This window comes from Dinoponera quadriceps, unplaced genomic scaffold (assembly GCF_001313825.1).
Source record: "Dinoponera quadriceps isolate SergipeBrazil2010 unplaced genomic scaffold, ASM131382v1 scaffold1395, whole genome shotgun sequence".
NCBI classification, from domain to species: Eukaryota; Metazoa; Arthropoda; class Insecta; order Hymenoptera; family Formicidae; genus Dinoponera; species Dinoponera quadriceps.
In genome coordinates, this window is record NW_014556488.1 from 1,603,608 (window position 1) to 1,629,973 (window position 26,366).

General features: G+C 41.3%; 4 protein-coding genes and 1 long non-coding RNA gene across 9 annotated transcripts in view; 3 read left to right on the plus strand and 2 right to left on the minus strand.

The window, feature by feature from the left end:
- LOC106747715 (myeloid leukemia factor) overlaps window positions 1-2,928 on the plus strand; it is a 6,448-nt gene extending 3,520 nt beyond the window's left edge. For 2 of the 3 annotated variants that reach the window (XM_014625524.1, XM_014625526.1), the window contains one exon: window positions 1,119-2,928. In XM_014625524.1, the coding sequence (XP_014481010.1) occupies window positions 1,119-1,278 (160 nt within the window). In that variant the 3' untranslated portion in view covers window positions 1,279-2,928. Of the gene's footprint in view, window positions 1-255; window positions 316-1,118 lie in introns of all 3 variants that reach the window. The other variant, XM_014625527.1, reaches the window with a different exon arrangement.
- Window positions 2,177-5,067, minus strand: LOC106747570 (the record flags this gene model as incomplete). Its single annotated transcript, XM_014625208.1, has 4 exons — window positions 2,177-3,644; window positions 3,920-4,477; window positions 4,569-4,758; window positions 4,850-5,067. Coding segments are annotated over 4 exons (1,146 nt in total), but the record flags the coding sequence as incomplete, so codon positions are not given.
- A 3,932-nt stretch (window positions 5,068-8,999) lies between these two features.
- LOC106747716 lies at window positions 9,000-14,723 on the plus strand. 3 transcript variants are annotated; one of them, XR_001374677.1, is made up of 4 exons: window positions 9,000-10,233; window positions 10,321-10,493; window positions 11,307-13,836; window positions 13,919-14,723. It is a non-coding gene; the product is annotated as an uncharacterized LOC106747716 (long non-coding RNA). The 3 variants fall into 3 exon arrangements; XR_001374678.1 differs by having other exon boundaries at window positions 11,307-12,128; XR_001374676.1 differs by having other exon boundaries at window positions 11,307-14,723.
- A 4,448-nt stretch (window positions 14,724-19,171) lies between these two features.
- Window positions 19,172-24,792, plus strand: LOC106747778 (integral membrane protein GPR155). The gene is made up of 12 exons (XM_014625674.1): window positions 19,172-19,388; window positions 19,693-19,794; window positions 19,890-20,017; window positions 20,211-20,500; window positions 20,804-21,615; window positions 21,716-21,786; window positions 21,863-22,009; window positions 22,095-22,234; window positions 22,449-22,611; window positions 22,716-22,878; window positions 22,956-23,142; window positions 23,328-24,792. The coding sequence occupies exons 2-12, from the start codon at window positions 19,792-19,794 to the stop codon at window positions 23,639-23,641; spliced, it is 2,418 nt and encodes an 805-aa protein (XP_014481160.1). The 5' UTR covers window positions 19,172-19,388; window positions 19,693-19,791; the 3' UTR covers window positions 23,642-24,792.
- On the minus strand, window positions 24,548-26,355 carry LOC106747779. Its single transcript, XM_014625675.1, has 3 exons — window positions 26,195-26,355; window positions 25,878-25,952; window positions 24,548-25,787 (listed from the first exon to the last, which is right to left on the minus strand). The coding sequence occupies exons 2-3, from the start codon at window positions 25,948-25,950 to the stop codon at window positions 25,000-25,002; spliced, it is 861 nt and encodes a 286-aa protein (XP_014481161.1). The 5' UTR covers window positions 25,951-25,952; window positions 26,195-26,355; the 3' UTR covers window positions 24,548-24,999.
- Window positions 26,356-26,366: the final 11 nt, after the last annotated feature.

Consider the following 26,366-nt stretch of genomic DNA (forward strand, 5'->3'; position numbering starts at 1 on the left):
TATTTATTTATTTATTTATTTATTTATTTATTTATTTATTTATCGCTGCAATGAAGCGCAAGATTCTGATTATTTAACATCAAGATAACATCGCTATTATTTTACGATTATTTTATTATAATTTTTCTAACGATGTGCGTGTCTACACACGTACTCTGATTTCGTAATCATACGCAAAGTTACGCTATGGCTCACGCGATACCGCGAACACATGCTGAGAGATTGGTATAGAATATACCATCTTGTGTATTGCAGGTACAGGCGCAAATATTAATAAGCTAAAAGCATAGTACACAGCAGTGACACTTGCGCGACGTAAGTACGTTGCGTCACTCCGTTATTCGTTATTTTGTTCTGTTCGTTGCAATTTTACTTCCTGGACTTATCTGTGATTGCGAACGCTTCTAGTTAACGTTCTCTAGCTAATGATACTGTGTAAGGGTCTCTTCTCTAAATGATAGGCACACATTGGCAGATTGGAATGAGAGTGAGTAACGCGAATGGTTTCAAAACACCAACATGTTATTAGAGATGTTGATGCGGATTTTTTGTATTTCTTTACCTTCGAGTTACAGAACAGTATTAATTGCTCTCACTTCAATTTGACGGTGATATCAGTTGACGTTGGTCGATATTAATATGTACATACATTAAGCATACCAGCTAGTTCACGCATTATCGTTGTATTAGGTTTTCACGTAAAAATCAGTCACAATTCATATTGACGGAGATGTAATTTATTATTATTACTCATTATTATTACTATCATTCTCTTTTCTCAATTTGGATAAATCGTTATGCGATACTGCTTTTACCCTAGCTTTTAGATTCTTTCTTTCTCTCTCTCTCTCTCCTTTTTTTTTAATTTATCTATCGACAATTGCAAAAGCGAAAATAGCAATTTCACATGATCATTATATAAGGCAAGTGCATGCTTATTTTGTATGGATCGGTGTGTGTCTTCTCTCTTTCACTCTTTTCTTTTCCCTTCTAAAAGTTCTACAAATCTACGGTAATACCATCAGTAATTTTACGATAGCTTAGCTTCCCACTTAGATCTAATGTCTATGTTACGTAAAAGTGTCATTGTGTTTAATTAATTTGTCGCGTATTTACAGGGAAGCTACAACGGAAACTGCAGAATCTCCGAAAAGAAAAGGGAAGGGGAAAGGTAAAAGTTCAAGTACGGAAGTACCACCTTCCACGCCTGAATCTCGAAAGCGTGAAGCATCAGAGGAACCGTCGGTAGTCTATATTCCTAGTAAAAAAGCCAAGTAGATATAAGTCGCGCAGTGTCCAATAGTGGCGATTAGAGTATCTCCAGTTACTAACTGCAATATATCTTATTTTGCCTCTATTACGGACCTTACCTAATAAGAAAAATGTTTTAAATCCTCCTCATTTCACATAAACAGTCAGTATTGTATGCGTGATTACTAATATTTTCTCTACAAACAAAAAATTCTCTTTTTTCTTTTCTAAATTATTTTTGCTCCGGTGAGAAAATATCGTTACATTCACGCACACATGTGATCATTTAAAGTTGTGTTCGGGAATCCACACTGTGTGCACACAGTGTGGATTCTCGAATGCAACTTAATACGCGTAATTAAAGCTAATACCGCAAAATTCTTTGAGTAACGCAATAAGTTGTTATATTTTATATATAAATACGTATTTAAATATATAGATATATATCTTTGTAGATTTTAAGTTCGCGCGGTGTTATATACATAATATATATATATCGATATTTACAAATATAAAAATGAGTTTCTAAAGTAGCAAGATATAAATTTTTATCATTTAAGATTCCTGGTTCCTTGTCACGGTCGGCTGGCTTGATCGAAAACGTCGGAAGCGAAAAAACGCAGTGCACAATATTCTTTTGAAATCTTTTTGAAATACAATGAAAATAAAAGGATGTGTCTATAAGGTGACACTCTTGTGATCGATGGAGGATATTAAAAATATTCCGAAAACTTGCTTTTTTTCTTCTAAATTAATGTGACAAAATAATAAGAGACGATAAGTCGTATGTTACAAACGTGCTCGATCAATCGCAAGTGTCATTTTGTGAATATATTCTTTCGGTTTAACGTCCTCCGGTAAGAATTTTGAGCATACTTTTTCTCGTTTCTGACTATGGTCGCTGCAAGGAAACAGGGAGCCTTAATCAAAGCGAACTGCATTAATTTATTTTGTTTCTCATTCAGATACATCTTATCTTCTATAATGTTATACGAGGTACAACAGGTATATAATAATTCTCTATGATGTAACGTTACTGAACAGTTATAAGTGTATATTTCGTTGGATAGTTTCTGCAGTGGCAAGTAGCAAATTGTATCCTTAAATTGATATAAAAAATGTACTCTGAGAGATCTTAAAGACTTATATAATCACAGACATGTACTATATCCGCTTGCGTCAGTTTATGTTAGTTTCAAATATCGTATAACAATAATCAGAAGTCTAATGTATATAAAGGCAATAAATGATCAATGATTTCAAAAGTATTCCGAATTGCGACTGTTTTTTGCGTGATCAACTTCGACCAATTGGCGCATTTGCTGACGGTTGACAAATGTGTGTTCCATCGTTTGAAAACAAGGGCGACACATGTTGCACGCTCATCGAGAGGTATGGGGTATTTATTGAACGATACGAAGGCTCTTTGCCCGTCAAATAATTGTTTTATTCAAATGAGGTCGTTAATTTTCCGTTTTAACAACTGAAAAACACACACACATATATAGATATAGATATATTTATTCTAAATAAGAATGATGGAACAAATTATCCCTTGTACTAATACGATTTTAGTCAAAGTCTTTCCTACACAAATAGTGGTCTATATAATTTTAGTTTCGAGATTACTCAATGAAAATATTATCATACCGATCTAGTTATACATTACCATAAAAACGAACGTAAACTGCATAAACTGCGAGACTAAAGTTTAAAAAGCGTTTATGTAAATTTTCAAGTGTAGGCCATATAAAACGGTTGACAATCGGAATTGCCGTGTGCATGCCTAGATAAAAAGCGAATGTTTTTAAAAGGATCACCCTCAATACGTTGAATGACGCGACAATGACGAGACAACTGGACAAAACAACTTCCGTCTTTCGAAAGCTCCTCGGCGGAAATCAACACGGCGGTTCAACGTGTTGAAATTGACGCACACGTGTTGAAACGCATACTGTAACGCGCCATTTCGATCTGTTAATGTTTTCATTGAATTGCACACGCAAAATGCGATACTAAGTGGCAGCGAAACTTTTTTTTGAAAATACTTTACGAGCACTTCGTAAAATACGAGACGAACTTATGAAACGTAAAAAAAAAGCATATCTACGATAGTTTAATAAAAGGAAGAGAACGTAAGAGGAAAGCCGGCAAAAGAAATCATGAAACGTAATGTTGTATCGACACCATGCTGGGTCTTTGCTTGATTTTTGTTAATTTGCCTCTGCTAAGGTGTTGATACGCTTGTTGATGGTCAACAACTGCGCCACGAATGACGTGTCGCTCATGACGGTGGCGAGAGCACAAATCATACTCGTCAGGTTATCCTCCGGAATGTTGAGCTGTCGGGCACATTCCGTGATAATTTCCATTTCCTCGGCGTTAAGACGTATCTGTGAAACGACAAACAAAATTGATCCTTCTATTTTATTCGGCATAACTACGTCTGCCGAGACGAACGAGATATCGTTTTGTCGTCTCGATAGCGTGGATCGTTAAAACCTGTTACACAATACGTCGTACGTCATCGTCGCAATGCAGCGGACGGTCCGATGAGAAAAATTCGTTTTTGAAAAATAAATTCTCTCATTGATCCGTCGACTACATTCCGACCTATGATTTATTTGCACAACAGGCCTTGAGGTTGCCAAGAGTTTTCTCGTCTTACCTCCGATGTGCAGTAAAATTTCTTGAATTCCATTTTAACACGTTTCTTCCTGTTGGTAGTGGTCTGATGGAAAATCGTGAAGGTTTGCGCGTTGTCGCGGTCCAGTACAACAGGAAAATATATACCAGCGGTAGTGTGGCCCTTAGTATCTCTGGCTATGAGGCTCTTATGGTTATAAACCAAGTTTCTACGTTCGGTAACATCAATGGCAGTTAAATATGGCCTCGCCACATAAATGAGAGCGACTTGCGTCGTCTCCAAGGCACCAGGTCGAGTCACCCTCTCATGCCACTCGATATAGTCGGGATCGTCGGCACATAGACAGTAATTGTACGTTTTCCTGCAGTTCGGCTCGTCGACTTGCGTGAACCAGCCGGTATGAGGGTACAATTTATCGGCCATCACAGTGACAACGCGAGCTATGTGGTAACCGGGATCGAGCAGCATGAAGCCGCAACGTTCGCCAATCTTGATCTTCAGGCACACTAATACATGCTCCTTCTCGCCGCTGTCGGCCGCCGGTGGACCGCCGACGTAGCTGGCGATATCGCCAATCGTCTGTAATAGAAAGAACCAAGGTATGTGCTCATCTTTCTCATTGATCCTACGTATTGACGATTCCATTGAAGAGAGAAGACCTCAAACTCACCTCCTCACATGATGTCAAGTAGAGACTACTCGCCAATCCTGGATATCGCTCGTCCAAATCCGTTAACCGGCGTAACAGCTCGAATCCAAGGCCGACGCAGGTGTAATGTTCGTCTGTTATTAGCGGCTGGTATTTGCGGTAGAAACGTTCAAGCACACTTTCTCCACTTGTAGAGTAGTCCTTATAGAACCTGTTGGCGGATATTGCGCGTTACGTCGCAGAGTAATGTTCACAGAGCACACTTGAATAAACAGGCGGCAAATAACAGACGCTGTACATACCTGAGGAAATTGCCAACAGTGTTATAGCGATGCTCACGCAATAAACGTTGCGTTTCAAGTTCAACGCTGCCCGCTAGTTCCTCATATTGTTCGACCGTGTAAACGGTCAGGACTGGTGACGCGTAATGGGCCCAAACCGGCAGGGGTAGCGGAGAACCCCTGATCCAGGGCCCGCGTGCCTGCCCCTGTGGCTGGCACCATGTCTTTGCCGTCTCGAGTCAACTTGGCCATTCGCTGCCCCAGCGGCCAACTGTTGGCACAAAGCCATGTTCGTCCCTGCAGCTGCTTATCGGCTCTACAGGGCTCTCTCCGTGTTTTCTACTCTTCTCTTGCTCTAAACATTACAAGAAAAAGAACGTTATTTCCCACTGCGAAGAAGCAACACAGAATAGATATTGAATATTTTATTAAATGTACATACTCTCGTGGATAAATTGCAATGTTTCGCGTTAGAACCTCAGCAGAATGGTTGACTCATCGGTTCAAGGTCTTTGTTTCTACATGACGCACAATGATCGTCTTGTTTCTTAAATTAAAAAGCTGTCCTGTTTGTGATCGAAAAGTTAAAAAGAAAATTTGAGCAAAGATCGGAGATGAAAATACATCTTGAAAGTACAAGTTAGCCATTCTGCTAAGATCTGTAGATCCCACCGTTTCAGTCCTACTTCCACAATGCTTATGTGTTGAAAATACAACAAGAGCTTGTATATTTCAATATTGTACGCAAACAAGCAAGAAGAAACGGAAGAACAGGACTGAGCAAGGCGGGCTGGAGGCGCACTTGGACTCCTAACAGAAAAAACCGGGGATTCTTCAGTGTATCTCTTCGATATGATATAACCGTGCGATAAGACACGAGAACAAAGGACACTTCAATTCGAGGAGCGTGATAATCAGCGATAAAGAGTCCGGCGGCACACGTAACACATCGATCGTGACATAACTCGCTGCCTTGACACTGCGCGACTTGAGCCGCAAGGACGGCGATTCTCTCGATAGCGTCGGCTCGCGAGCGGGTGAAGAAAACAAAAATATCCGCGCGAGAGGCCACGATTACCGTGAGTCCACTGCTATTTGAGTACACGGATCAGCACGGTGCCGTAAGACAAAATCTGCGAGATGAATGCGGAGAGGCGGATCGGACTTGTCGTCGGCTCGGTATCCAACATGGCGGCGTGTACACACGATGCCCGGGGTGACACCGCAAGGCGCGTGGTGAATCAATACACGACCAAACAGATAGTGTAGCGCTCTTGCCACGTGTCTACTGCGACCTTCGTCGTCACGTCTCTCTCTCTCTCTCCCCCTCTTCCTTTCTCTTTCTCTCTCGTCCTTTTTTGCGACGCAGTTTTCGCGCTAAATCGCACGCCACCGCATTGCGTCGTCGGATCGAGGCGCTCCGAAAGATAGAGGAGAGATGGATCGGCGTTCGTTATCCGTTAGCGTGCTTTCACACGGACTTCCCGGCGTCAATGGCATTCGCAATTATTCCACGCAAAAATTCGCGAGCAGGCATTCCTTTGAAAGATGATCGCTCTCTTTTTTTCCCTCCCTCCCTCCTTCTCTCTCTCTCGCGCGCGCGCGCGCGCGTCGTTACGCGACCGTTGCGTCATAAAGGCCAACAACGGGAAACACGGAGTAGAGAATTGTCATGCGCAATTTCCCCGAGACACGGGAGACAAACGAGATCCTGGGAGGAAGGATCATCGATAAAGTGCGCAATTTCCCGTTTACGCTCGCCGTAGAGGCGACGTCGCTCGATAAGCTGCGCGCGCTGTCACATCCCAGTTAGCGCGTTATTGCCTCTCCTTTACGTGGGTGGTGTCATTCGCCGATGAGTCATGGCGGTGAGATCAATGACTCGGTGGAAAAAATACGTGCGTGGGAATTCCCGTGCGGGAGAGAGCCCGACGAGAGGAGGAGGCAGAGACGACGATGACAGAGAGGAAGGTGAGGGATTCTCCCGGAGCGAAACGGACGGCGCTCGATCTAGCGCGCGTCGATCTAGAGCCTGCCCAAGACACCGCCCACTAAACGTGGACAATCACCGACTGTCCCACCATGGCCTTCCCCCCTCGACACTTACCCATACAACGAGTCCCAAACAAACAAAAACTATTCCTCCGCGGGAGCTTTCCGGAAGTCACGTATCCGAAGTTGAGGTAGAACTGATAGATGGGAGCCGAGCGGAAGGTTATATACGTTCGCCGATCCGCTCTAACCTCCCTCCTAACCTCTCTTCCTGCCTCTCCCCCTTCCCTCATTTCGTTTGCCAGCCGCGCGATGCTGTCTCTCTGCCGCGTCGCGGTATCCGTCACCTGAGTCCTCTAATGAGGCATAATTGCAAGGACGCGATTCTATCGCGCTGATAAGCGCGCCCGCGCGGGCACGTTTTCCGTTTATCATCAAATTTTCTCTCTCTCTCTCTCTCTCTATCTCTGTATCTCTCTTTATTTGCCTTCTCGCGCGAATCAATATGGATAATACACGCTCGGCGTCATCTGTGCCTTCGCGCTCGAAGTTCGAATCCTTTGCGCTAAGTCGCTATCGTTGATCTGTCGATTACAATTGATACCGCGTTGTGCAATCGCGATTATTTTCGACGGGAGATGATTTGAACGGTAATTCTGTTCCCTCAATCCGATGAATAACGGTTCCCCGTATGATGACAGAGTAGAACAGTACTACTATGTTCCGAAGGCTCGGAAAAAAATGGGAAAAGCTAAGGGGAAAGGCTAAAAAACTCCGGAAAATTTCGAAAAAAAAAACAGACTTTTTATCGTTTTTTTCTAAGGCTCGGAAAAAAATGGGAAAAATACGAAAATTTTAAAAAGTCCATACAGTAAAAGATAAAATGTCCTAGACATTCTAGAGGGAGAAATTTGATCCAAGGACGTCTGCGTGTTCTGTAGACGAAAATAATATTTTTTTCCAAAATGACGGTTTTCATTCCGGAAAAGGAAGAAGACGAAGAGAGTATATGTGTCATACAGGATCGCGAATGATTCATTATTTTTTAATCAATTATCGTGTTTAATCGACGGTTGATTTCAACGAATTTAGTTTAAGGCCGTTCGGTCGTTGAACATTCTCAAACGAAAGAATAAACGGTGGTTGAATTAAAACATCGATTGCGTATACAAAACACATTTGAGTCTTCAAAACTTCCGTTATTTCCTTTCTCTTTGTTTACGATCCCATACGCGCGTATGGTGAAACGATTGCCGTGTTATCAGTTGCGACATATTTCGAAGATCTCGGTGTTGTAAACATGTCATTATTATTATTCGATTACCGAACAACAAGGACATTTCAACATTCGAGTCTAACAAAGGAATTTTTTAAATCATTTGTACGCGTAATTGCTTGTTCATCTCTTTGTTTCTTTTTTTTTTAGCGCATCTCGTTAAGAATTGAAGTTTATCACAGCGGTCGATCGGAGATCAACGAGGAAGACTCGAGGTCTCACAAGAATGGAGGTCACGCCTCGACACAATTGGTCGAGGAATTTGTGGTTCATCGTGGAAATGATTAAGTATTGTCTGCAGCTTGCTCGAGACGGTCACAATGAGCAGACACGTCTAATGCTCGAATCATTTCATGGAACGTCCTCCATCGATCGCTCGTGACGTCACGATTAACAGCGAATATCGCCTTCTTGAAACACCAGTTGACGCACTGGTGAAGCATGGAAACGGCGTGAAATACTGCTGTAAACAGGATCAAGTTCTAGTCGGCGCTGTGTTTGCATGAGGAAAATATGCACAGTTGCCTCTTCATAATGCAAATAATCACACTGCGTCGCTTCTCTTGGCAAAATTGATCGGAGTTTACTAAAACGGTCGTTCTAAAATCGAACTGGACTCGATGCCACAAGGAATAAGGTCTCGCTCCTTTATACAATTGCCCATTGTAGGAATAATTTGCACATACACGGTAAAAAACATTTTGTACTTGCGTTAAAGTCGGTCCTTGTGAGAATTTTCGTGCGTTAAATTTTTAACACACCCGTATGTTAATTCAACACATTGTGTTTATGTTATCTCAACATTTTTTATTATATCAATATTCAACGTGTGTAAATATTAAGATAACATATCTTATATTTCAATGTCGTATTTTAATGTATTAATTTTGTGTTAATCTTTGACATAATATTTGTGTCACTTTTCAACATATTCATTTTGTGTTAAATTAACGCAAGAATTTGAGTAGACGTTTGAGACACGTGAAATGTGTTCAAGTTAACACAACATATTTTACATATGCAGCATGCTTGCAGTACATTCATAATGAGCAGGTTCATGTGTATTGCAAATCGCTTTATGGTCACGTTGTCCATCGGCCGGTCGTGATGTCACGATCGACAGCGAGGAATATCGCTTAAAACAGCGGGACGAGATAAAGCACGAGGAAGCGACGTAAAACACTGTTGTAAATAGGATTGGATCAAATACTGGCGGCACTGTGTTTACGCGAGCGGAAAGTACACAGTTGCTTCCTGCCGATGGAAACAATCGTCGAGGTACGTCTCTGGGGAAAATTGAAGTTTACTGCAACTGGTCGTTCGGAAATCAAAGATTCGAGGTCAAGGGAAAAGGTTACGTCCTGTACGCCCTATTGGTCGAAGAAGTCATGCTCATCGTGATTTGTTACTATACAATCCGGTCTGCCCGGGACATTCACAATGAGCAGGCGCATCGTATAGGCAAATCATTGTAAAAACCTTGTCCTTCATCGCCCACCGTGACGTCACGATCAACAGCGGATATCGTATCTGTGAAATCCTATACGAGTTAATTCGCGGAAGCGACGTTAAACATTGCCGCAGTATTGAATTTAAATACGAGGTAAAGGAATCGAGTTCTTTCTTCTTAATCTTTTGGAATCTCAGAATTATATATTGAAGCGAGTAATTTCGTGTTATCGTAGAAAATTGTAATTATTGGTTAAAATCATATAATTATTCAATTATTAATTCAATCATAAATTTTAATAATTATTTCAATTGAATTATAATTCTCAAATCTTTAATAGGACTCTTTTGTTTGCATCGTGACAGGTGGAAATTTATTGTTGCGAAATATACGAATTTTCGAATTAATTATGTTATAACAAAATTTGACGATACATTCTCTACCACATCGGCGTTAGACTCTAACTTGCTCGTTTTATTAACATTTTTGTGTTTTCTTTTTCATTGTATATCACTAGAATGTGAATCTTTGTGTATGTTTTATCACAGTTAAGATGTAATGTTTACTAATAAACACATTTAGTCATCTACAAGATAAAATGGAACAGAGTCGAAGTTTCTCTCTATCTTAGGACAAAGAATCCTATCTGAATGCATCTTCCGAGATATTCGGAAACACAAAGCAGAGGTACGACACGCGAACAAAGTAGAATATGAAATGCAGGAAAGTCGCGAGATCGGTATCACCGATTAATTATTATGTCGTTGTTGCAAGTGTCCCAGTTATTGTTACAAAATGATCACAAGGAGAATATTTTCGAAGGACGTTCTACCGAGCGTTGTTGAGAAACAAAAGCTGAGAAAAGAGAAAGCACGCTAGTCTCGACTAAACCCATTCGACCATCAAGTCAGTGCGGATGCTGTGTTGACGATGGGAAAATCTATTGGGTAATTCCATCTCTTTCATATCTCCTCCCCTTTCCCTCTCTCTCTCACATTTTCTTCTGTACGTCTCTCAGCGACTATTTCGAAAGACCTTGAGCGACGTACAAGCGGTTGTGCGGCTTCGATTGGCGCGAGGCAATCGTTTCGCCATGTTACGTTACAGACAGTCCGGCACGTAGAAGTAGTTGCCAAAATCACAAAGTTAACGCAAAGTATGTACGTTGCACGTTAGCTTATGCAATTCGTTGCGCGAATAATATACTCGTGCGTCGCCGCGAAATTAAAATGCCGACATTTACGTTGACGAGCATTGACGTAAACTTGTAAACGATTGCGATTGCAAATCGCACGACAGTTGACTCGTGCAATTTTTACTCGCCAGCCGTAGTTTGAGAACGCGCGAACAAAGAACGACGATTTTTCTCGTCGCTCGCTGAACACTCAATGTCGTATGTCGCGTTGCATCATGTTTTTTTTTCATTATTATTTAATTCTTTATCATTACATCATCAATGAAATTATTCGCCGACTCGTCTGGTTTTATTATTGCCAAACAATTACCAGCAACATCACACATTGTATGGAAAATTCAGCGCAATGTTTGCGCATATTGGCCAATGCGATGTCCAATAATATTATTTTTTTCTTTTTTAATCCATATTATAATATTGTCAAAGCTATACTATACTTAGTCTCTTATCCTAATGCCCCTCTAATTTTTATCTTGAACACTTCTAATTCATTATCATTGTTCTCTTTTTTCTGTTCTCTTTATAATACAAATAAATACAACTAATTATATATTTTTGTTCTAAGGGGAAGACTTCTTTTCTCGTTTACGTAATAAACGATAACAAGAACAACAGGAACGTTGGACTTTCCTCGAGATCGGTCGATCGATTGATTCGTGATCGCCAGGCGTCGATTGCGAAGCGCTTTCTCGAGTAATCGTCGATCGTAGATCGCGAAAGGAAGCCGGATAACGTTTCTCGCTGGAGACTTCTCGCCGCCGGATTTTAAGAAGTCGATTTTTCATCGCGCACACATCGCCCCGCCGCGTCGCTCTCTCTCGAGCCCTCTCTAGACAATGACGCAGCTCGCACACACGAATACACACGCTGATTGTCGCGGTTGCCACGTGATGATTACTCTGACCCGATATGTTCTGCGATTAGAGCTACGGCGCAATAACGATATTCGCTCACACGAGAATTGGATACGAACCAATTCTCGCCTGCTGCGCAGAATACGGGTTGGTTCCCGATGGTGCGTATCTTCTGCTGCAGCGCTTCCGCGCCAGATGGGCGCGTTTTTCTGCTCAAGATTGCGCAAGAATGCGAGGTCCGTCTGGCTCTCTTCGGCGGAAATATTCGCGCCCCTAAGTGCGCACGTCTTCATCGTCGGCGGCTCGATGGACTTCGCGCTGTGAGGAACGTTACACGACGCCGTTTTACCCTGTGACCGATTTAAATTGAGCTCTCGCGTAAACCTGACGGGCGCGCGCGCGGATATACCAACGACAAATTGCAATTTTTTGTACTTGAATTATCGTACATCGGTCTTGTTGCGTATTTACACAGTGACGACACACCTGTGGTAGATAATCCGGCTGATAATCTTCGATACGGTCGAACGAAGGTAATTAGACGGTGATCGATTTACAGGGGGAACAAATTTGGTCGTACGAGGCGTTTGGACGACAAGATCCGTAATTGTCGAAATTGTGACATTGCACAATGAAAAATCCGTTTAGTTGACTCAAATGAAATCTGTTTAGGATATGCTCTAACTAATGTTTGAGTTGTGAGAACCAAAATTTAGTTCTCTGAGACCAAGCGATTTTTTTCATTTTCGCTTCTGAAAACCGAACCTTTGGTCCGGGAAACCCAATTTTGGCCTAACAATCGTACTTATTAATCGAAACATTTAGTTTCTTTGGAACATGCTAATGATGAAATTTGTTTGGATGTAATAAAATTCATTAAATTTGAAGAAATCTTTTTCTCAACGTGCAAAGGCGAATCGCGTCGCTATTAAGCGTGAACGTGTCACCGGAGTTGATCGGCCGATGCAGAACAGTATAAGCGCGCGTTTTCCACGAGCGACGGGAACGTCGTGAAGCCGATCGAAAGGGTGAAGTTCTCTGTACCGCGTTTCATTAAAATAATAATCGTGACTCACGATCGGTCCAGTCACGGAGTGACGTAAATCGACGCTGACATGTTTACCGTTCGGCCGCAGATACACGCACACACGCGCGTGTATCTGGGACACTAATAATTAATGATATTCCGTGCGCCCCACGCAGGATCGAGTTCGCGTTCCGTGCTCTTCGTTCTCATCCGATAGTTCCGACTGAAAATACTCCGTGACGTGTGCGTCGACGTAACGCATCGCCGCGGCGAGTATTACTGCGCCGCCGACGTTTCGTCTGAGCTTTCAATGTCGCGCATTGGCGGAAACGCATTCGATCGCGATTTCCCGTAGCGTTCTCTCTTTTCCAAGCGCGAACTCGACAAGCGATTTGCTCAGATAGCGCAAAATATTCGATGAATATTCTTATGAAATACGAATATTCTTAATTACAGAATATTCGAATCGGATATTCTGCGAATATACGTGGAATATATTATAAGCAGAAATTCATATGGTCGTAATAGAAAAGAACGTTCTTAGAACATCCGTAAACTTTATTTACTGCGCAATGCATTGATCTGATTAAAAAAAGAAGAAAAAAGACAATCCTGAATACAGTTGATTACGGGACGGTTGCAACAGTTTTTTTCCTACGTATTTCACGCAAAAAATACGACGAAGCGAACCTCTGATTCACGAATATGTGCAATAGACGGTTAGACAGCTGTCAAAATTAGGTTTGTACATATCAAAATTACATGTGTAATTTTTACAGCTGTCCGACTATGTATTGCGCATGTTCGTGAATCATAGGTTCGCTTCGTCGTATTTTTTGTGTTCCGAAACGTGTTAAAAAAAAACCTGCAACCATCCTGTGACTGTTAATTTAAAACTGAGATCTGCGTGTGCAAATATTTTCGTGCATCTTTTACTCCCATGACACATATACTTGCCTAAAAATATTATCGAATGAAAAACGGGAAAAGTAGTTTGATTCGATTAAGTGTTTACATCGTGGGCAGCCGTATAAACATAAGCATTTACTTCAATTATATTCGTATAACAACATTTTTTCCGGTAGGGAATATATAATTAAATATGATTATATACATGGGCATATAGAGACAACATTCACATATAATTAATTTTTCCCAGATAAGAACATATTATGAACCCGTAGCAGTGTTTTCAATTCATATTCTGTACAAATGTTCGTAGCAAATATTCATAGAACATTTATAGAATATTCCTATGCTATTTTCACGGTGTTCACGAATCTATTCTACTTTCAGGCTCTTTGTCTCGTCTTATCGACTGCAGAAGCAGGAAGGAGAGTGCGTTTATAACGAGGAGCCCGGTCATAGGAAACTGAATGTCGGACCCTCCCGCGGTATTCGACGCCGACAATCGAGCGTTCCCCGTTAGTTTATACGATGCGATTGCAATTGTACGTTGCTCACGTGGGCGCGCGAATAACAGCACGCGCTGATGTGTGTGTGTGTGAGCAACTCGGCAGGAATGCGAGGTAAAAAGTTCGCTTCTTGAATATTATGTGGCTCAAGGAAAGAGCTGAATGAATTAGCGCGGGTGTTTAGCGACCCAACACGCGCCGTTGCATTGTAAAATCGCAGCGCAATTTTGTCGCGCCGCCGAGCGGAAAACACATACACACGAGCGCGGCTTTATCGGCCTGCTGTTATGCGCGCCGCATTATTCGTGTGCCGTTAACCCGTGAACGAGCGAGCGATTTTGTTTCGAGATCCTCACATCTGTCCGATGTTATTGTTCGACGAACCGGTGGTCTGTTTTCTTTTCAGCTGAACCGGCTGCACTAGTTCAAGAAATTTACATACATATTGAAATGTACACACGTGAGATTCTCACGCTTTAGTATGCGTACATTTCTCGACCAGCGCGGCCAGTTCAAGGAATTTTTTATATGTACACTAATTTTCATAAAAACAAACTGTATTTTAATGATTGACTGAAATTAACGACAGAAAGTTGACGCTCATTTGCGAAGAGCGTGCCCGGGAAAAAATGACTATATATGAATTTTGACTACATATATGTCTATATATAATCATGTATCATTATACGAGGATTGATCCAGAAATAAGGTTCCCATCAATTTTACAAATAGACAACATTGTTTATTCTCATAGAAATTTACATCGTTGGAAAGATGAAACTTTGCTCTATTTTTCTACATAATCGTCATCTTTTTCTACGCATTTTTGTAGACGGTGCTCCAATTTCTGTATCCCAATGTCGTAGAACTCCGCCGTCAACCCGTTGAGGAAGCGTTTCACCTCTTCTTTGACTTCAAGGGTAAGGGGATACTGCTGATCGATTTCATGGAACGTGGGACAACAATCAACTCAAAAATGCGTTCCATGAAATCGATCAGCAGTATCCCCTTACCCTTGAAGTCAAAGAAGAGGTGAAACGCTTCCTCAACGGGTTGGCGGCGGAGTTCAAGACATTGGGATACAGAAATTGGAGCACCGTCTACAAAATGCGTAGAAAAAGATGGCGATTATGTAGAAAAATAGAGCAAAGTTTCATCTTTCCAACGATATAAATTTCTATGAGAATAAACAATATTGTCTATTTGTAAAATTGATGGGAACCTTATTTCTGGATCAACCCTCGTATCTGCTCTACATTTAAAAAATACTGCTTGAAGTAAATACTTATGTTTATGGCTGCCCACGATGAAACATTTAATTCAATCTAAATATTTCTTCCGCCTTTCGTTCAACAGTATTTTCATAGTTTTTCATAACGTTTCATAATTGTATCATATATATTTCAAGGAACGTATATGAAACTAACTGTATTACCGGAGTGTATACAGGATGTTTCTTAACCCTCCGTCGGCAATGTTGAATTCAGCATCTTCCGTGGGCAATCCGGGTCGTTGAGGGAAATACATATTTTTATATTGTTCCGGATTGTATGAAAATCTAAAAAAATTTTCGTATGAAAGCTTTAATAACGAGTTTATAATCGTAATATAATTTTTTCTTGCATCACATCATGCTGGTTTATATTGTGGCAAAATTTGCATTTATTTTCAAATAAAGTTAATGAAATTTGTTGTTTATTACTTTCTTCATTAACTTTATTTTAAATTAGACAAATAAAAACCTCAGAATTGAATTAAAAATACCCAAACACGCGTATGTCTAAAAGACGTCTTTACGGCGTTTTAATGTTATCTGAATTAAACTGATGCTCCAATTGCACAGTATTTTGTTGCACTCTCCAAAAATAGTTCTATTAACAGCTTTGATATTTCGAATCTTCGAATAGAGTTTAAAGCTTCGAACAATTCACCTTCGAATATATCGAATATTATTTCTACCATATGCTCAGCACTGATTTTCGTGACGCATCGCAATGACTGACTTGCAACTGTTGTTTCGCGTACAGCGAAAGCAGCTTGTCATCTGAAGTTTTCCTCATAGCTAAAAAGTTAATAAGGAGATCGGCACGATGTATATGGGAATACAGAGAGATTCATCTCGAAAAGCTCACTGAAGGCGAAATGGATAATGATCCATATTATTTTCTTCTTGTGCCCTTGTGCCATTCGATATATTCTTGGTTAATCTGAAAGAATGATAATATAATGGACATTACTAAAAAATTCCATAAATCTTTTTATCTCTTTGTGCTAAAAACAAGCGGCAGGCTCTCGAAAGATACGAACGATCTCGCGATTGGCCGGTTCACAGTCGAAGGTTGTGGAAAAATCTGTAATACGCAGTTCCATCGATCGTTTTGCGCTATCCTTGTTGCGAATTTTATCGCCGATAGATAACCACGAATAGCAGAATACGTTGAATTTTTCTTATCCTCGCGTCAACAGGACGCTGAGTCGGCTTTACGCAGCGATAGGTGCGTCACAATGCCAGGAAATAATACTGTAATCTGGAAAAGAGTCGAGAAGTGATATATATTTAAGGTATGGTATTTCTGCTATGAGCGATTGCGATTCGAAACTTCAGAAACTTTTGCGAGTATACAAACCTAGAAGTTATATTCGAGAAAAAAATAAATTCATCGGTTTTCTTTGATTGTTCTCTTCTTAGCATAGTTTAGGAGTCATCTCGCTAGGAGTGGAGCTGAAAGATCGAAACTGCTGCCTTAAAAGCCCGCAAACAGCTGCCAATTCTGCGTTCAAGGTCATTTCGCTCTTCGCGCGTTCTTTACACTGAAAGAACGAGGGCTGTGCGAGCGTTCGCAATCGCCCTCTTGCCTCTGAGAAAAGTTAACTAATTAAACAATTAATTTTTCTCTGAAAAATTAATTATTTAATTGGTAGGAGTGGCATATATCGGGAGATATATTCTATGGACGGACAGGCTGACCGAAGTAAGTCGCCTTACTTCGGTCAGCCTGTAACCTTCGAAATCAAATCATCTTTGATTTCTTTGATTTCGAAAGTTAAATATCCCCCGATATTGTATTTTCTAATAGCTAACGATCTGGCATAGTGTCAGCCGCACTGGTGCTATTAGCTCGTATGTCGACGAAATCAGAGATCAGCAATGAGTTAGTTATATAGGTTGGTAGTAATGTGAGGAATACGTTGACGATGTTCAATAGCCCTAAATTACGTATCCACTCGAATAAATAATGCACTATCTGTTTGACTAATCTCTTTATTTCGTCGTTCAGTGCTTCGTCAAAACTGCACAGTACTATGCGAATCACGTACGCTATCAATCTACGTGCCATGGTGAGCGCTACCACTCTACGTGTCATGGTGAGCGCCTTATGACGCGGCCGACAGACGCCGCTCCTTTTATACCGAACGTCTTATCACTTTGATCACGTGTTCAGTGTTCTGAATTACTAGGTACAGTCGGCGACATATATATACTGTGTCATTCTCTGGACGGAAGTTGCCTAGACGGTTATACGATTTTCAGCCTTACTCATAACGCATAAAGGTTGAAAATCGCAGAAGTAACTCTAGTTATAACGGTAAGATTGGTACGGTTTTAATTATAATAATTTCGACCTTATGTGTGCACGCGTGGAAAGCTGTGGAAATGATACCAGCGTACATGACATCGTACTGTACTTTCGCAGTAATTCTCAAGAGCTCCGGCTATTTTCTTCCCCTTATCTCTTCCGCTCGCCCGTCGGGCCAAGCAGTTGACAATTGTCGCGCGTAACCTCAGGACCGACAAATTTATATGGCCCGTGAGACGATCCTTAATTACTGAGAAATGTTCTTATCGAAACTACAGTTCTATCGCTGTAATAACAATATAATAATTGTGTCGGCAGCGTATAAAAACAACACGCGACTAGGAGACTAGTTTCAGTAAGAACTTTTCAGAAATCAGGGCGTGTCTCACAGTGATCTTATGAAGTTGACGGTCCTGATGCTGAGGGCAACTACTGTCAATTACATCGTGCAAAGTATGGACAGAAGAGGCAAGGAGAAGAAAGTAGTCGCAGAGCCCTCGAAAAATCGCTCCCGAAAGCGATGAAAGTAATCCCGAGCACTGACATGCACCACATATCAGTGAATCAGTCTAATATCTTATCAGCTTATCAGGATAAACTACGAATTAGCGCGTGAATGGAATTTGATAAAAATCAAAGGCAGCTGCTAATTTTCTGCGATCAAGGCCGATCCGCCTTTTGCATTTCGAAGGAACCCACGCAGCACGAGAGCTAACGTCAACATTGTTGCGACGTTAGCAACATTGTAGCAATATTGCTGCGAATGTTGCAACGCTGCAGCAATGTTACTGCAAGCTTCTGTGCTATATGGGAAGGAAGACTACGTAAATGTTCACGTAGTCTATCTCCTCCCAAAAAATTGAAGTGTGAAAAGCTTTAAAAAGTTGGTTGTTAAGCCGTTCCTAATTATTAGGAACGAGCTTATTTGACTAGCTTCATCATATAAGTCTTGATCTTTTAGCGTTCCTTTAAGAAATAAAATTATGTCTCCTACTTAGAAACGCTAAACCATTAGTAATTAATTAATCATTTCCTTTCCATGGTATGGTATTATTTGTCAATTCGATTCGTGACTGAGACATCAGCTGTCCCATAATGCTGAAGAGTAACTCGATGCATGCGTTCCAGCCCCATTGAATGTTATCTGGCGTAAATGAGCGACGTATGTAGTCGACTAACTGCTGCACCATTTCTTCGATTAATTGTTTCATTTGGTTGGACACTGCTTGGATGAAACAGTCCTTTACTAGTTGAAGCAACCACTGGAGGAACCACTTCATTGTAATATATATATTCTATTCTATTATATTATATTCTATTCTAATTGTGACGATTGACAGCTGACGAGAATGATGCCGATGAAGATGATTGAAGGTGAGAACTCGCGGCTGCCAACAGGCGTGACTGGTACCGTTTCCCTTTTTATAACTTTTCCCCCACATTTCACATTGCCTCGTTATCGGGCGCAGTGATAAGATATGAATTAGCGGACGTGCGAATTCACATGTCCCGCACGAGCGTGTCGTTTCGCGGCGCATGCGCGCTTGATATCCGGCCCGTCTGACATTGGTCTCGCTCGCACTCGCCTCGTTCCTTACGTGGCGGTCGCCTTGTGACAGATTCACCTGTCATTACTGATATTTGAGTACCAACGTTCACAGAACCGCAGGATTACCCGTTCCTCCGTCATCCTCTCTGCCGCTTCCAAGAAAGAAAGCAATGCGCTCCGATTGGCCAATATTTTTTTTTCCACATTGCGATGTGCGCTTTTAGGTGATTTTTTGGTTAATCTTACGAAACGTCTAATCATGGCATTTATGTTCGTATTAGCGAGTTGTATTGATAACAGCCTAGGATCAACGATAACAGTTAGTCGTTCTTTTCTTTCTTCTCAGGTTACAACTATTGTAATCGTACACTTCTACAAATATACTTTGTAGCTTCAAGTGTATACTGTTTTACAGATTTTTTCTTATCTACTTTCCTACGACATATGCTAATATTAAAGTTAGTTTGTTAGGTGAATATAGATTACTAGAACTGAGATTACAAGGAACTGAGCATCATTTGTTTGCAGATACGAAGACAACATGAGAGTTTATCATGTAAAGAGGCAATTTTTATTATGCTGACTGTAATATAATAGGATGGTATCTTTCACATATAGTGAGCAAAAATGGTATATAACAAGTTAAAAGAGAATGAATTATGTTTTCTGTATTCAAGATTTCTCAATGCATTTGTTTCTCACATATTTTTTATCTTTTATTTTAGAGCAATCAAGAAAGCATTTTGTCAACATCTTTATCATCACATATGGATCAATACGCGAAGACAGAGGTTGAACCAACCGATAATTTATATCTCGCACTGGTACAGTGTTTTGCTATTATATTGTGCGGGTAAGAATATTCCTGATACTTTATCATTCAAATAAAAAATTGCTAAAAGTTTTGATATGTTTTTTTTTAATTTCATTGGAATTCTCTACTCTCCTCCATATGTTGATTTTTAATTGTCTATTTGACACGTTTAACATATATTTGGAAGCGAAACGCATACATGCTGATTTTAATTGAAATATGTATCTTGCAGATATATAGCTGGAAGATTCGACGTGATAACAAAGTCCGAGGCGAACGGTCTGAACACCTTCGTCGGCACTTTTGCTTTGCCGTCTTTAATTTTTATGTCTCTGGCGAAACTCGACTTCTCACTGGTCAATTGGAAGTTCCTGCTCGCCGTACTGCTGGCCAAGAGCTGTGTGTTCGTCGTAGTGCTCGTTGTTTCACTAATAATTAAGAAACCGTCGAATCCTGGACGCGCCGCCCTCTTCGCGATATTTACCACGCAGAGCAATGATTTTGCTATTGGATACCCGATGAGTAGGAGCTGAAAGCTTCTCCGGGGGAAAAGGGCTTCAATTACCTCCTCAAGTTCCTGTCCTAGAAGCCTTGGAATCAGCAAGCGTTCCAGAATCAAATGCATTATCTCGATTATTGCTCATTTAATATTTTAAGGACGATTTTTTGGCGTGGGGCTCAGAGAATTTGATTCAGGGATGCTTATGATGCTCATGAATTCCAAAAGGCTTCTATAGATGAGAACTGTGGAGACGAGTGTAGTCCTTTTTCTCGTGAGACATAATACCGCGTGAAATCTGCTGCAAATAGTAATGTTAATTTCAGTCGATGCTCTGTACGGACAAACCCACCCGGAATACGCGGCGTATCTCTACCTGATGGCTCCTATATCACTAGCCATATTGAACCCGATCGGCTTCGTCCTGTTGGAGATAGGCAAGCGGCGCGTGGAGGAGCACGCAGGCTACAAAGATATGGTGTTCTCGGTGGTGAAGGGCGTTGTGCTGAATCCGGTGCTGTTCATGACGGTCCTAGGCATCGTGGGGAATCTCATCTTCAAGCACAACGTTCCGCGTCTGCTCGCCACGATACTCGAGGTGTTCGGCAACGCGTTCTCCGCCAGCGCGCTCTTCCTCCTCGGCTTGATGATGGTCGGCAAGGTGCACAAATTGAAGGGCACAGCGCTGGTCATACCGGGTATACTGATCTCGGTGAAGTTGTTGGTGCTACCCTTGGTCATAAGAGAGTCCATCATCCTCTTGAACGCCGGGTACAACGACACGGAGACGAGGGATCTGAGTACGTACGGCTTCTTGTACGGCACCATTCCGACTGCGCCGGCTCTGTTCATCTTCACTCTGCGGTACAACCTTGAGATCGATCTGATCGCCTCGGCGATGGTGGCCTGCACCTTCCTCTCGGCCCCGCTCATGTTCGTGTCGGCCAAGCTGATCGACGCGACTTACGCCGGCATCACGCCGATCAGTTACGTAAAGCAGTTGAATATCTTCTCCTTCGATATGGGCGTCGCGTCCGCGGCCGCTTGCGTGTGGCTGATGATCTGCTTCCTCGGTTTCGGGTGGAAAAAGTACAACCACGTCACTCATCGGTGCACCCTGTGTCTCATAATCGCCCAGGTAGGCACAGCAAATTGTGCAAAATGTATGATACACATCATTCGGCGGCGTATGTCGGTTGAAATTCACAATGTGTGAAAATCCGTCCGCGTAATTTCAGTTCGCAACGGCGATAGGCGTGATCATTTGGTCGAAATTGGATCCGAAATGCAATTACGTCACGATATTATGGTAATGACATTTCTGTGCGATCGACCGGCGATTCCTCTAGAAATACGATTATGACCGATTGTTATCAACCACGCAGGTATGTCCAGTTTGTCTTGATAACAGTAGGCGTGTACGCGAGTCGAATGTGGACAGCTGGAATCGCAGCGACCTTGCTGTACCTCGGTGTACATCCACGGTCCCACGTTGAGAAGTTGCAGAGATACTTTTACCCGATTGGATGGGGGTACGGATACGAGCTTTCTTCTCGCACGATCGTGCGAGAAGATTAAATAGAAATTCGGTGTGTCTGAAATAACTTTAGTTTCCAGGGTACCGCTTTTCTTGGTGATAATACTGTGCTTCTCCGAGATCCCGGACTTGACCGATCTCAACATGAAGAATCCGAATTTCCAATTGAACCGAGTTCAAGCCGTTGTATCTTCAATCTTGTTGATATTCTGCTTTATAGGTACGTAAGAATCGAGAAAGTGACTGTGGAAACTCACCTTTCGGTCATTTTTTCATCACTTCGACATTTTATTTTGAAATATCGTCATTTTCTGCTCTGTCCGAGAGAGGGATGTTTGAATCGTTTTCCTAAATTGCCATTAGCACATTATGAAACACGCAAGTGTACATAAGACTTATAATCACCATTACATAATCGTTTGATTTTGTGACAGTGACATTGGGTTGCTTGGTCTTGCAACAGAGGTATCAAAGAAGGCACCCTGAGCTGTCGTACGAGCATCTTGGCAACAACACGGAGAGCACAACGATCCCAGTCACTGACAGACCCGTGGTGGATGTCGAGGATTTAGTCTCACCGTTGATCAGCTCGCCTCGGTGAGTGAAATTCCAAGATGAGACTACCATGCGTATCTCGTGTGTCATATTATACCACATTATGCGTGCGAATGAACGGGTGGTAACGCAATGAACGCTTACAGAATTCGCTGCGACTTCCAAAACGGCTGTTCGACAGGAGAGGCGTGCGGAATGTACGAGGAGAGCTACAATTGCATCGAGGAGAGCGACATGAATACAGATAACGACCCGCAGATCCTGCGTCACCTCGTTCTGCTCATCCTGCTCTTGTGCTCCACGTTTATTGTACGTTGTGAACTTTTCACTGTCGTGGAGACGTCGATTCGCAAGATCGCGAGATTCAACCGCGTAACGTGTTGCAGGGCATATCGATATCAGTCGGCACGTTGATCATGGAACAGTTCTCCGGTATTTACGCCGAGCTGGCGTTCTTAGACGTGGCCTTGAACTTCGGACAATCGTTAATAACATTTGCGATCTTCGGGCTCGATCCAAGTCTGGGTAAATTTGGATGTTGGCTGCGAAAAACCTGCAAAAGGTGGCGTACAGGTAATACCATCAGCGATGTAATGTATGCCGCAGGATGACAATTCGGAAACTGCTGAAATTATTTGCACGAAACATAAATACCTTTAGTTTTCACTACATACTAAAGGAAGATAGAACGATTCTTCCAATACGAAAAAAACTCGCGAGTAGCGTGCCCTTAATAATATTTCCAAAAATGTCGGCAGGAAAAGAGTTACAGCTTCCTTGCGAGGAGGCTCTGAGCCCCGAAGTGAGGGCGATCCGGGAACAGTTTAATCGATGCCACCTGGAGGCGTGTCGGGCACGCATATCCATGTGTCGTAGGCGATTATTGAGAGTGTATAGAGGGGTCTTCTCCGGCACTGACCTGGTCAACTGGCTGCTGGAGGTTGGACTCGCGAGCAATCGGGAGGACGCTGTTCGATACGGCCGTTGTCTGTTGGAGAGCCGAGTTCTGCAACACGTGGACGGTACGCATCATTTCTACGACCAGAATCTGCTGTACACGTTCAGCGCATAGTTGAATTTCCGGTCTCTCGGTCTCTGCGTGGCACAAAGATATATTTTAATTTTTAACTTGTCTAATAAATAATATTTTTTTAAATTAACGATATACTCATCAGCGCAAGCTCTACGAACAAGATCTGTTTGTGCGTACGTGTTCAACGTGCAATTAAGTTTCCTACCCAGATCAGCTCGAAATAGACAAGGGATAGTTCCATATATTATATTTTAAACGCCAATCGCGCGAGTGAGAAAAGCGGAGAGATACGATCGAATCTCTCGACGTAAGAGTGGTACATTTATACTTATTTATGACTGTAATTGTTCCTTGTATTGCGTCGTAACATTTTGCGACTGCAAGCATAGCGAAATATTTGGACGATTATTTTGCGCCGACTACTCTTAGGTAAAATTTAATTTTTATAGTGAAATCCCCTCATAGACAGCGGAAGAGGATTCGCTGAGTGAGAATAATTTCCGATAACAGATTTACTTTACTTCTTCTGAATACAAGTGACGTATTTCTGTTGTTAAACGAGAAATAATACCAGTATTAGCTGTAGTAGTATAATATAGATAGTAGCAGTTTTCCAGCTGTTTTATTATAATTTTATCTGAGGTTAGCGAAGGCTGTGTTTAATATATTGTATGCCGCTTACAACTCGTGTGAAATATGTACTTCCGATGCAAGTACACTATTTCCATCAGGACGAAGATCCTGATTTCCTCGTCATAGTGTATTTGACGGAAGGATGAGACACACGTAAGAGATGCGGTTAGAAAGGATGCTGAGATGACGCTAATACAGAAAGTAATATATTTTCGTAATGCCTGCGTCGCACCGGGAATTAGAGTATAAGTTTGCTTTAATCTCTCGTCACCACTCGAGCTCTGTACGTGCGAAGAGAGATGTATGGTTTATCGGTTACAAAGAGAAGCATGCGTGCATGCCAGTAGATAGTTTCGCAATACAAGTATTACACCGTAGCTATTTATCTCTCGAAACTTTAGTCAAACACCACCGTCTCGCCTTTTTCCCTGTAAAGACATTTATTTCTCGTTGAATCGTGTTTTCTCATATCAAGGCGAATTTACACAGATGTGTGTAAGTCATGTACGATGTAAGTCGTGGCGATAAGTAATAAATACACGACAATTCTATCGGAAGTGGACTATTGATGAAAAGAAAATCATTCCCTCCTTTGGCACCCTGTGTAATATGTATGTCGAGTATTTGGAGTCCGCTTCAGAATCTGGAGGAAGCTGGATCGCAGGAAAGATGCAATGAAGTTCAGATTGATGTGTTAAATAATATATATACAAAATATATATTATAACAAAAAGTCCTTGTATAAATATTTCGTTTTAATCAATTCAAATACATAAATCGTCGTCAGGATCGTCTTCGTCTATGTCATCTACATCGTCTGGCTGATAATGTATCCTGGATGTGTTCGCTGCGTTTATCGTGTAAGGTAAAGGCGTCTTGTTTCTTTGCTCCATTTCCCGAGCGTTCATTTCTATCCTGAATGATGACTCGATCTTCACCGGTTGATTCGTACCTGCTTGATCCTTGTGGTCGCTCGGTGTGACGATGCTTCCAGTAGTGATTTGATAAGTCGCATTGTCCTGAGTTATCACTTCTGTTTGACATAATACAGACCCACCTGGCTTTCTATGAACAAATGTTGTGCTATAAACCAGACTGTTTATTGCACTAATTCCAACGTGTTTCTCTAACTTCACGTACGTAGTGCCTAACGTTTCAATGGCAGGAATCTTGTTCTGTATAAAATCCCTTCTGTAAATGCAAATCAACTGTGACACATGTTTGCTCAACTTCTCTATAAACCACAGAGTTTTCGTTAGACCAACATATAAGACCAAGGAGCTCAGACAGTCAATAATAACTGTATTATGTGGATTAACAGTCTCGAGTATATGTCTGAGATTTTCTATATCCTCATTTGCTACTTTATCCACATCGATGCTGTAATAATCGTGTAGTTGCACATTTTTGGATACAAATGATTTCGGTTCGTCGTTGTACCAAAATTTCGGGTCGCTAAACGACAGTAGATCGACACTGTAGTTATGATCTTTCTCTAACCATGTACGCATCCAACCAGCTATTAACGTTCTTGCATATAATGCTTCCAGTCCTACAAGATATAAAGCAGTCAGTATGTTTCATTAACATATATGTAAAATATACAGAATAATATAGATTAGATATTCCAGAAATAACCAACCTTCATCTATGACGATCACTTTTGCTCCTTCCAATAGAGGCAGAGTTTTCATGCAATCCCTTCTATGCTGCATGGCTAGATAACAATATAAAATATGTGAGAAATTTTAATAATATAAAAGAAACTATTTAGGATATACACATCTATCGATCAATATGAAATTTGGTATTAGTATGTATTTTAAATGAAAAGAAAATATGAAAATGAATAATATATGAAAATTATTAATAAATATCAATTAAAACGATTGTCCTAATTATATATAATCACATAAAGCGTGACAGGTGTTGAAAATTTCTTAACTTTGTAAAACTTACTTAAGATTTCGTTAAACCTTTTGAATTGTGTGCGTATAAATATAACAATAGGCAATCTTTTAATTATGTATAAATAATTTTATTATTTAAAAATTAATAACCCTCTGATCAGTCGTTAAGTCGAGTTATACGTCAGTCGTTGAAAACAAAATTTGACTGACTATTATTTAGT